The sequence below is a fragment of the Leptonychotes weddellii genome, chromosome 3 (assembly GCF_054177405.1).
Source record: "Leptonychotes weddellii isolate Sample4059 chromosome 3, ASM5417740v2, whole genome shotgun sequence".
Taxonomy (NCBI): Eukaryota; Metazoa; Chordata; class Mammalia; order Carnivora; family Phocidae; genus Leptonychotes; species Leptonychotes weddellii.
In genome coordinates, this window is record NC_138371.1 from 88,345,997 (window position 1) to 88,358,245 (window position 12,249).

Sequence of the window (12,249 nt, forward strand, 5' to 3'; positions counted from 1 at the left end):
ACTCCCACCAACAATGCATAAGGGTCCTCCTTCCCCAAGTTTTCACAGACACTTGTTATTTCTCATTAGTAATAACCAACCTAACAGGTATGAGGTGATATTTTATTATGGTTTGATTTGCATTTTCCTAATGATCAGTGATTTTTTGTTTAAAGATTTTATTTTTTATCTGGGAGAGAGATGGAGAGATTACAAGCAGGGGGGAGTGGCAGGGGCAGAGGGACAAGCAGACTCCCCTCTGAGCAGGGAGCCTCTCATGGGGCTCCATCCCAGGACCCAAGATCATGACCTGAGCCGAAGTCAGATGCTCAACCAACTGAGCCACCCAGGCGCCCCGATGATCAGTGATTTTGAACATCTTTTCATGGCCATCATAAGTCTTTGGAAAAATGTCCATTCTGATCCTTTGTGTATTTTTTAGTTGGAACATTTGTTTTTTGCTATTGAGTTGTTTGAGTTCTTTATATATTTTGGATAGTAATCCCTTATCAGATAGATGATTTACAAAAATTTTTCCCCATTCAGTAGGTTGCCTTTTCGTTTTCCTGATAGTTTCCTTTGTTGTGCAGAAGCTTTTCAATTTGATGTACTTACACTTATTCATTTGTTCTATTGTAGCCTTTGCTTTTAGTGACAAATGCAAAAAATCACAAAGACCAGTGTCAAGTTGCTTATCTCTCATGTTTTCTTCTAGGGGTTTTATGATTTCAGATCTTACATTCAAGTCTTTAATCCATTTTGAGTTATTGTTTGTCTTTGGTGTTAGATACTGATCCAGTTTTCCCAACACCCATACTGAAGAGACTGTTCTTTCCCCACTGTATATTTTTGGCTCTTTTTTGGCCTGTAATTATTCATAGTAGTCTCTTAGGATCCTTTGTGTTTCTCTGGTATCAGTTATAATGTCTCGTCTTCCATTTCTTATTTATTTGAAGCCTCTCATTTTTCTTCGTCCTTCTAGCTACAAGTTTGCCAATTTTATCTTTTCAAAGAACCAATTCCTAGTTTGGTTATTCTTTTCTATTGTTTTTCTGCTATTTCACTTATTTCTGCTTTCATCTTTATTATTTCCTTCCTTCTGCTAACTTTGAACTCTGTTCTTTTTTTAGTTTCTTGAGGTGTAAAGTTAGGTTATTTGAGACTTTTCTTATTTCTTGAGGTAGGCATTTATCACTATGAACTTCCTTCTTAGAATTACTTTAGCTGCATTCCGTAAGTTTTGTTATGATGTGTTTCATTTGTCATAAGGTATTTTTTAATTTGTCTTGATTTCTTTGTTGACCCATTGGTGGTTTAGTAGCTTGTTGTTTAGTCTCCACATATTTGTGAATGTTCCAGTTTTCTTCTTCTAAATGATCTCTAATTTCATACCACTGTGGTCTGAAAAGATGCTTGATATATTTTCACTCTTCTCAAATTTGTTAAGACTTGTTTCGTGTCTAAACATATGATCTATCCTGAAGAATGTTCCATGTGCCCTTGAGAAGAATGTATATTCTGTTGCTTTCCCCTCCTCACATTATTACAATATTTCTGATGATATTCTCTGTGCTGTACTTTTTCATTTCTTTGACTTATTTTATAACTGGAAGTCTGTAACTCTTAACTCTCTTCATCTGTTTTGCCTATCTCCCACCCACTGCTCCTCTAGCAGCCACAAGTTTGTTCTCTGTATTTAAGTGTGTGTTTGGTTTCATTTTGTTTTTGTTTTTTAGAGGGAGAGAGAGCAAGTGTGCGAGTGGGGGTGGAGAGGGAGAGGGAGAATCTTAAGCAGGCTCCATGCCCAACATAGAGCCCAATTCAGGGCTTGATCTCATGACCCTGAGATCATGACCTGAACCAAAACCGAGAGTCAGACACTTAACCGACTGAGCCACCCAGGGCGCCCCTGTTTTGTTTTTTAGATTTCACAATATAAGTGAGATCATTTAGTATATTTCATTTAGCATAATACTCTCTAGGTCCATCCATGTTGTCAAAATGACAAGATTTCATTCTTTTTAATCGCTGAGTAATATTCCATTGTACATAGCACATATGGACACTTGGGTTCCTTCCATACCTTAGCTATTGTAAACAATGCTGCAATAAACATAAGGTTGCATATCTTTTTAACTTAGTGTTTTGTTTTATTTGGGTAAATATCCAGTAGTAGAATTACTGGATCATATGGTATTTCTATTTTTAATTTTTTGAGGAAACTCCATACCGTTTTCCACAATAGCTATACCAGTTTACATTCCTACTGACAGTACATGAAGGTTCCTTAATATCCCTGCCAAAATTTATTATTTCTTGTGTTTTTGATACTAGCCACTCTGACTGGTGTGAGGTCATATCTCACTATGATTTTGATTCGCATTTCTCTGATGATGAGTGATGTTGAGTGTCTTTTCATATGTCTGTTGGCTATCTGTATGTCTTCTTTGAAACCATGTCTATTCAGGTCCTCTGCCCATTTTTTAATTGATTGATTATTATTTTTTTGGTGTTAAGTTGTATAAGTTCTTTATATATTTTGAATACTAACCTCTTATCAGATATATCATTTGCAAATATCTTTTCCTATTCAGTGGGCTGCCTGTTGTTTTATTGATGTTTTTCTTTGCTGTGCAAAAGCTTTTTGAGTTTTGGTATAGTTCCAATAGTTTATTTTTGCTTTTGTTTTCCTTGCCTGAGGAGATATATAACGATATGTATGCTGCTAAGACTAATGTCCAAGAGACTACTGCCTATATTTTCTTTGAGGAGTTTTATGGTTACAGGTCTCATATTTAGGTCTTTAATCCATTTTGAGTTTATTTTTGTGTATGGTATAAGGAAGTGGTACAGTTTTATTCTTTTCCACTTGTCCGGTTTTCCCAACACCATTTATTGAAAAGACCGTCATTTCCTCACTGAATGTTCTTTCCCCCTTTGTCATGGATTAATTGACCATATAAGGGTGGGTTTATTTTTGGGCTCACTATCCTTTTTGTTATTGTTGTTGTTGTTTTGACAGAAAGACAGCAAGGGAGGGAGCACAAGCAGGGGGAGTGGGAGAGGGAGAAGTAGGCTTCCTGCTGAGCGGGGAGCCCGATGCGAGGCTCAATCCCAGGACACTGGGATCATGACCTGAGCCAAAGGCAGATGCTTAACGACTGAGCCGCCCAGGCACCCATCACTATCCTATTCTTTTCATCTATGCATCTGTTTTTGTGCCAGTACCATACCATTTTGATTACTGTAGCTTTGTAGTATAACTTAAAATCTGGAATTGTGATACCTCCAGTTTTCTTCTTTCTGAAGATTGCTTTTGCTGTTCAAGGGCTTTTGTGGTTCCATACAAATGTTAGGATTATTTGTTCTAATTCTATGAAAAAATGCTATTGGTATTTTGATGGGGACAGCATTGAATCTGTAGATTGCTTTGGGTAGAATGGACATTCTAACAATATTCTTTCAATCCATGATCATGGAGTATCTTTCAATTTGTTTGTATCATCAGTTTCTTTCATCAATGCCTTAGAGTTTTCAGAGTATAGGCCTTTCACCTCCTTCATTAAATTTATTCCTAGGAATTTTATATTTTTGTTCAGTTGTAAATGGGATTTTCTTAGTTTCTCTCTCTGTTACTTTGTTTTTAGTGTGCAGAAATGCAACATATTTCTGTATATTAAATTTGAACCCTGAAACTTTATGGAATTCATTTATTCTGATAGCTCTGTGGTGGAACCTTAAGGCTTTCTATATGAGGTGTCATGTATTCTGCAAATAGGTACAGTTTTACTTCTTATCAATTCAGATGCCTTTTCTTTCTTGATTGCTGCCACAATTAATTAAACATGATTAAACATGTTTAAACATGTTTAATCCTATGTGAGAGTGGACATCCTTGTTATGTTCCTGATCTTAGAAGAAAAGCTTTTTTTCATGATGGAGGATGATGTTAGGTATGGGTTTTTCATATATGGCTTTTATTATGTTGAGGTATGTTCTCTCTCAACTCACTTTGTTGAGAGTTTTTTTAATCATGAACATTGTTGTATTTTGTCAACTGCTTTTTCTGATATCTATTGAGATAGTCATATGGTTTTTATCCTTCCTCTTGTTAATGTGATGTATCATATTGATTTGTGAATACTGAACCAACCTTGCATTTTGGGAATAAATCCCATTTGATTGTGGTGAAGCACTTAACCTATTGTTGAGTTTGCCTTATTAATGTTTGTTTATCTATGTTCATCAGGGATATTGGCCTTGTAGTTGTTTTTGTTGTTGTTGTTGTTTTGTTTTTGGTAGTTTTTGTCTGGTTTTGGTCTCATGGGTAATGTTGGCTTCCAAGAATGAATTTGTAAGGTTTTTTTTTTTGTTTTTCCCCTCTTCTATTTTTTTGAATAGTTTAAGAAGAATAGATACTAATTCTTTTTTAAATGTTTGGTAGAATTTACCTGTGAAGCCATCTGGTCCTGAACTTTTATTTATTTGGAGTTTTTTGATTACTGATTCAATTTTGTTACTAGTATCTTGTCTGTTCAAATTTTCTATTTCTTCCTGATTCAGTTTTGGAAGATTGTATGTTTCTAGGAATTTATCTAGGTTGTTTAATTTGTTGCATATAATTTTTTATAGTATTTTCTTACAATTCTTTGTATTTCTCTGACGGCATTTGTTCTTCATTCCTGATTTTGAGTGCTCTTTTTCTCTTGATGAATCTGACCAAACGTTTATCAATTTGGTTTATCTATTCAGAGAATCAGCTCTTGGTTTTATTGATCTTTTCTACATTTTTTGTCTCTATTCCATTTATTTCTGCCCTGGTCTTTAGTACTTCCTTTCTTCTAACTGGGCTTTGTTCTTCTCTTTCTAGTTCCTTTAGGTATAAGGTTAGATTAAGATTTTTCTCGTTTTTTGAGATATCCCTATATGAATGTAAACTTCCCTCTTAGAACTGCTTTTGTTGTGTCTCAAAAATTTTAGACCATTGTGTTATTTTCATTTATCTCCATGTATTTTTTTATTTCCTCTTTGATTTGTTAATCCATTGGTTATTTAGTAGCATCTTATTTAGCCTCCATGTGGTTTTGTGGGGTTTTTTTTTTTTTTTTCATTTTTTTTTCCCCTGGTAGTTGATTTCTAGTTTCGTACTGTTGTGGTTGGAAAAGATACTTGATATTATTTCAGTGTTCTTAAATTTGTTGAGACCTGCTTTGTGGCCTAATATGTGATCTGTCTTGGAGAATGTTCTATGTGCACTTGAAAAGAATGTGTATTCTGCTGTTTGTGCATGGAGTGTTCTATATATATCAGTTAGGTCCATCTGGCTTAATGTGTCACTGAAAGCTACCATTTCCTTGTTGATTTTCTCTCTAGAAGATCCATTGATTTGAGTGGGATGTTAAAATCCCCTAGTCTTACAGCATTACGGTCAATTTCTCCCTTTATGTCTATTAATATTTGCTTTATGTATTTAGGTGCTCCTATGATGGATGTATATTTACAATTGTTATATCTTCTTGTTCAGTTAAGTTTTTATCTGTATATAATGCCCTTCTTTTTCTCGTACTCTACTCTTTGTTTTAAAATCTATTTTGTTTGATATAAATATTGCTACTCTGGCTCCGCCCCCCCAACTTCCATTTGCATGGAATATCTTTTTCCATCCCTTCACTTTCCATCTGTATGTGTCTTTAGGTCTCAAGTTAGTCTCCTGTAGGCAGTATATAGATGGGTCTTAGTTTTTTTATCCAGTCACCCTTCTTTTGATGATAGCATTTAATCCATTTACATTTAAAGTAATTATTGATAGGTATGTATTTATTGCCATTTTAATTGTTTTCCAATTGTTTTTTGTAGTTCGTCTCTGTTTCTTCTCTACTCTCTTGTTCAATAGTTTTCTTTAGTGTTATGCTTGGCTTTATTTTTTTGTGTGTATCTTTTATAGGCTTTTGATTTGTGGTTACCATTGGGTTCATATGTAACATCCTACATGCACAGCAGTCTATATTAAGTTGATGTTCGCCTAAGTTCAAACACTTTGTAAAGGCCCTACATTTTTACTCCCCTTTGACATTTTACATATATGATGTTATATTTTACATATTTTTATCTTGTATATCCTTTGACTAATTTTTGTAGATATAATTGATTTTACTACTTTTGTGTTTTAATCTCTATGCTGACTTTGTGATTAATCTAGTACCTTTACTATATGTTTGCTTTTACTTGTGTATTTTTTTTTCCTTTCATAATTTTCTTCTATTTATGTTTTGTATACACTTAAAGGATTCCCTTTAACATTTCTTGCTAGGCCAGTTTAGTGGTGATGAACACTTAACTTTTGTTTGGGAAACTCTATTTGTCCTTCTACTCTGAAGGATAGCTTTGCTGGATAGAGTATTCTTGGTTCTGAGTTTGTTTGTTTGTTTTTTTGTTTCCTCCTTTCAGCACTTTGAATACATCATGAAACTCCCTTGTGTCGAGCAATGTTTCTGCTGAAAAATCAGTTGATAGCCTTGTTAGGGTTTCCCTTGCATATAACTTTTCTTTTCTCTTGCTGCTTTTAAGATTCTCTTTTTGTCACCACTTTTTGCCATTTTAATTACTACATATCTTGGTGTGCACCTTTGATTCATCATCTTAGGGGCTCTTTGTGCCTCCTAGATCTGGTTGTCTGTTTTCTTCCCCAGATTAGGCAAGTTTTCAGTTATTATTCCTTCAAATACGTTTTCTGCACCTTCTCTCTTCTCCTGGGATCCCTATAATGCAAACTTTATTATGCTTCATGATGTTAGAGTTTCCTTAACCTATTCTCATTTTTCATTCCTTCTTCCTTTTTGCTGTTTAGCTTGGTGCTTTCCATTACCCTTTCTTCCAGGTTGCTGATACATTCTTCTGCATCCTCTAACCTGCTGTTGATTCCTTCTAGTGTATTTTTCATTTCAGTTGTATTTTTTTTTAGCTCTGACTGGTTCTTTTTATAGCTTTCATCTCTTGTTGAAGTTCTCACCGAGTTCATCCATGCTCTCCAGCATATCTCAGTTTCACTTTATTGGGATTCTGTCTTGTTCTTTCATTTAGGACATATTCTTCTGTCTCATCTTCTCTAGTCTCTGTGTTTGTTTCTATTTATTAGGTAGGTCAATTACATCTCTTGGTCTTGAAAGCAGTGGCCTTGTATAGAAGAGGTCCTGTGATGCTCTATAGTGCATCAACAGAACCAGGCCCTCTTGTTGTGGCTGAGCCACATTTGCTCTGGGCATGGTGGGTTGGAGTTGGCTTCAGCCCAGCTGGCTGCAGTAAACCACTCCAGCTGCTACGGGCACACTGGGCAGGGTTTGCTCCACCTGCTGTTGAGAAACCCAGCTACAGCCACTATGAGCTTGCTGGTGGATGGGGGGTCAGCACTCAGCCTAGCTGTCTGCAATTAGCCTCTGCCCTACCCTACCTGTACCAAAGAGCAGGGCTTGCTTCCTATGCATCCAGCTAAGACTCCTAGATGCAAGAACTTCAGGCACACTGGTATGTAGACTTATCTCCTCCCCTTTTCAGGGCAGGAGTCCTTTTGATACTAGCAAAGTAGATGGAGAGTGTCAGAACTGGCTTCCGCAAGTGAGAGAACTGTCTAGGCTGGGGGAGAACAAGAAAAAAGGTGCCCAGCAATACTTTTGTTCCCAGAGAACTCTCTGAAAGATCCCTGCCCCTCCAGCACAAGTTCTAAGATTAGTCAATAAATCTCCTTTATGTGCACCCCAGGTGCACATTGCTGTTTCTATGCTATGTCTCAGGCCAATTTATTTAGCATGCTGTCTCTTTAAGGGTGGGGACTTTGCCTGTTGCCTTCTGGCTCTCTCAAAGCCAGACATTGTGGGAATGGTCTTTTTAGTGGAGATCCTCAGGGCTAGGGTTACCCAGTGTGGGGTCTGATCCCTTCACTCCTCTGTACTTTTGATTTCTCTCCCACTTGTGGTTATTTTCTCTAGGGGTTCACTTCTCAACTGAATCTCTGTCCCTCCTATCCTCATCCATGTGGCCTTTTCTCCGTGACGAGTTATGGAATATCTGTTCTGTCAATTTTCAAGTCATTTTCAGTTAGTTGCATAGATACAGTTATTGCGTGGGTATGGCTGTGGAACGAGATGAGCCCAGGGTCCTCCTACTGTGCCATCCTCTCTATCTGCCCTGTTGCTTCTTCATGGGCTTAACATATACAGAACATTCCATCTAGTTCAGTGTTCTTTAAGATCGAGGTTTCCTTGTTGATTTTCTGTCTTGATGATCTGTTAATGTAAAAGGGATATTAAGGTCCCCAAGTATTGCACTGCTATTTCTCCCTTAGGTCTATCAATATTTGTTTTATATATTTAGGTGCTTCTATGTTGGTACATAAATATTTACAAATGTTCTGTCCTCTTGCTGGATTGACCCCTTTATGTAATGTCGTACTTTGTCTCTTATTACAGTCTTTGTTTTAAAGGCTATGTTGTCCAAGTATAGCTTTCCCAGCTTTCTTTTGGTTTCCATTTGCATGGAATATCTGCAATTAGTCTTTTTATAAGCAGTGTATAGATGGGTCTTGTTTTGTTGGTGGTGGTGGTGGTATTTAATCCAGCCACACTACATCTTTTGACTGGAGAATTTAGTATTTGTATTTAAAATAATTGTTTAGAGTTATGTACTTACTGCTATTTTGTTAATTGTTTTCTGGCTGTTTGGTAGTTTCTCTGTTCCTTCTTTGGCTTTCTTCCTTTGTCACTTGATGACCTTGTTTAGTGGTATGTTTAGATTCCTTTCTCTTCTTGTGTATCTATTTATAGTTTTTGCTATGTTGTTACCTTAAGGCTTACATATAACAACTTATGTCTACAATAGTCTATTGTAAGTTAATATGCTTAAATGCATTCAAAAGCTCTACATATTTATTTTGTCCCCATTTTGTTTTTCTTGTCACATTTGGTTTTTTTAATCTGGTGTAACCCTTAACTAATTATAGTAGTTATTTTTACTAGCTTTATAAGTAATTAATCCACTACCTTTCCTATATATTTATCTTTACCAGTGAGATTTATAGCTTACATGTGTTTTGCCACTAATTAACATCCTTTCTTTTCAGCCTCTCCTTTTGTTTAACATTGACATTTTAATTATGTGTCTTTGTGTGTGTCTCTTTGGGGTCACTTTATTTGGAACTCTCTGGGCTTCCTGGATATTGTTTTCCTTCCCCAGGTTAGGGAAGTTTTTGGACATTATTTTTTCAAAGAAGTTTTCTGTCCCTGTCTTGTCCTTCTGGGTCTCCTATAAATGAGAATGTTAGCCAATAAATGTGGTCTCGTAAGTCCCTTAAACTACTTACAGTTTACATTTTTCTTTTTGCTGCTCTGATAGAGTGAATTTCTCTGCCCTGTCTTTGGGTTCGCTGATGCTTTCTTCTGCTTCTTCTAGTCTATTGTTGAACTCCTCTGCTGTTATTTTCAGTTCAGTTACTGCATTCTTCAGCTCTGTGACTCTACTTGATATTTATATTTTCTCTTTGTTGATGTTCTCACTGTGTTTATCCATTCTTCTCCCAGTTTGGTGAGCATCTTTATGACCATTACTTTTAACTCTGTGAGGTTAATTACTTATGTATGGTTCTGTAAGATTCTTTCTGAAGCTTTATCTTGGTCTTTCATTTGGAACATATTCCACTGTTTTGTTTGCTTCACTCTTCTCTGTGTTTCTACAAGCAGCCTGTTTTCATTTTAATAGTTCCCACTAGTTGAGGATGTGCCAAGACAGGTCAGTGTCCCCAGAGAGAGGATCTCCGCACCTAGATTCAGGCTGAGTGGAAGCCAGACCTGGAGGCACCAGCTTTAAAGAATGGACATCTGTATAGTCCTGTGGGACCACAAGCATAAGATCCACTTGCCACTAGAACAGGTGATCTGGAAGTGTCCCCTGGGCAGCAGTCACAGGGCTCCCTTTGTGCATTAATTATCTAACCTCCCTCATCACCACTCCTTAGCCCTTCAGAGTTAGGCTTAAAAATAAATCCTCAGCCATGTCACTAAGTCAAAATGCAAACTGTAGAACAGCATATAGGATATTATACCATTAACAAATCTGTGTGTGTACGCACACACTATTTTTCCATGGGCATATATGTAAATGTATAGAAACAGGCCTGGAAGGAGGCCTTCCAAACTGGTAAGAAAGCTAACCTTTATGGGGGGGGACCTAGTCAGGTGACATTTTCACCTTATTTCACTGAGTTGTTTTACAGTGAAAAATACATTAAGTATTCTTAATTTTTAAAATTCACTTAAAGGAAGAAAGTTGAAGTTAAACTAGCAAATGACAGTAAAAGTTCCTAAAATGGAAATGGATAGAAAATGTAGGGACTGTGAGAAATCTATAAATGGGCAATGCCTGGCAGCAGGCTTCTTACAAATCAAACAGTGCCTCACACACACACCCCCCCCCCGCCTGTGGACCTTATCTTACCCGAGCAGCTACTGTCTCCAGTGTTAAAAGACTGTTAGAAAATCCATCCTTTCATACGTGTAGTTATGGAACAAAAATGGCTTAAAATCGTATGTTTTAAAGTATTTCTTTACCTCCCACTTGTAAGTGTTAGGTCGCTCAATTCTTTACTATTTCTCCATAACCCAATTCATAAGGGGGAGGAAGATGCAAACCAAAGCACTGCCTGCAAACACACACCTCTGCAGGTATGTTGGAGCCCTCAGCTGTTCAGGGTAGCACACAAGCTAAAGCCATTCACGTCCAGTTTTAGAGGACATATTTCTCTCCACCGCCCCCCCCTCCCCCACACACACATTTTTTTTTACAGTTTACTGGCGGGCTGCTTGGTTATATATACTAGTAAGGATTTGACAGAATGGAGCCAGAATTTAAGTTCAAATCCCAGCTCCTCTATTTCCCAGGAGTGTGACCTCGGGTAAGTTCTTAAACTTCTCTTGCCCTTAATGCTCCCTATCTGTGAAATGGGGACCTCCCTTGTAGGGTTGAACTAGTACACTACAGCCCTCTGTAGAGTGCCTGGCCTACAGGTAAGCACTTAAATGAAGATAGCTATTATTTGAATTGAATAAGGTTCCAGCTCTAAGAACTTAAATGATTATTCAAGATAATCTCCTTTGATGATGTGCTACACAGCATGTTAATAAACAGGCTGTGTGCTGCTAAGTAGGCAGATGGCCATATATTCTGAGGGCAAAGCTGGTTTCCTGGAATAAGCTGGGTACACTGTCAACATCGGGCCACCCCCTCACTAAGATGTAGGGAATCTTGAAACCTCAGAAAAATCAGGGTCCCTTCAGTAGGGATCTTATTCTCATGGGCATTAGTTTTTCAGGGAATTCTAGGATTTAATACACCCATAGGTGAGAGCCATCAGAGAGCTACAGCAATAAAAAAGTGAAACGTTCTGTGTAAATTTTTTTAAAGTGAACTTTGATTTTAATAGCTCTTTGCAACAACTTGTGAGAAATAGTGGAGCTATAGGGGGAAGAAGTCCTCTTCCTTATATATTTTGGCAGAGGAGGGGTGGGTGCTCAATGAAACAACCCAAAGTACCTTCCTGCCCCGCCCCCCCCCCCCCCCAAGTACCTGGGCTGTGGGAGGAGTAAGGATGAGCTATCCTTTAGCCAACAGCAGCTAACCCAAGTCCATGGGTTTGTGTTGCAGGCATCATGTACCGCAAGTCGTGTGCATCATCGGCAGCCTGCCTCATCGCCTCGGCCGGGTACCAATCCTTCTGCTCCCCTGGGAAACTGAACTCAGTGTGCATCAGCTGCTGTAACACCCCTCTTTGCAACGGGCCCCGGCCCAAGAAACGGAGCAGTTCTGCCTTGGCCCTTCGGCCTGGTCTCCGCACCACCATCCTGCTCCTCCAATTAGCCCTCCTCTTGGCTCACTGCTGAAGTTGAAGGAGATGATGCTCACCCTTCCTGCATTGTTCTTCCGGCCCTTCACTCCCTCTGCTCCCCAAGCTTCTCCTGGGTGTCCTTTTATTCTGGGTGGGGAGGGGAGTGTGTCCTCTTTCTTTCAGTTCCTTTGCCAATGCAAGAGCTCAGTGTAAAACATTTTTTGTAAGCTCTGAATAAATTCAGTCTGAATTTTCAGTGTGTACTTAAAGGAAGGGGTGAGCAAAAGTCTCTCTCCCGAGTCAAGGTCCGGCTGGCAGAATCCACCCTTAGAAGGCGCATAGGTGGGCATCCATTTTTTTTTCCAGGGCCCCTAGCTTCCACACCTGTCCCTCATAGGGGC

At 38.1% G+C, this 12,249-nt stretch overlaps 1 protein-coding gene across 2 annotated transcripts in view; it reads left to right on the forward strand.

Annotated features, from left to right (window-relative positions):
* Positions 1-12,104, forward strand: part of LYPD1 (LY6/PLAUR domain containing 1) — a 43,924-nt gene extending 31,820 nt beyond the window's left edge. For both annotated transcript variants that reach the window (XM_081814577.1, XM_081814578.1), the window contains exon 3: positions 11,668-12,104. In XM_081814577.1, coding sequence (XP_081670703.1) covers positions 11,668-11,903 — 236 coding nt within the window. In that variant the 3' untranslated portion in view covers positions 11,904-12,104. The remainder of the gene's footprint in view (positions 1-11,667) is intronic.
* Positions 12,105-12,249: the final 145 nt, after the last annotated feature.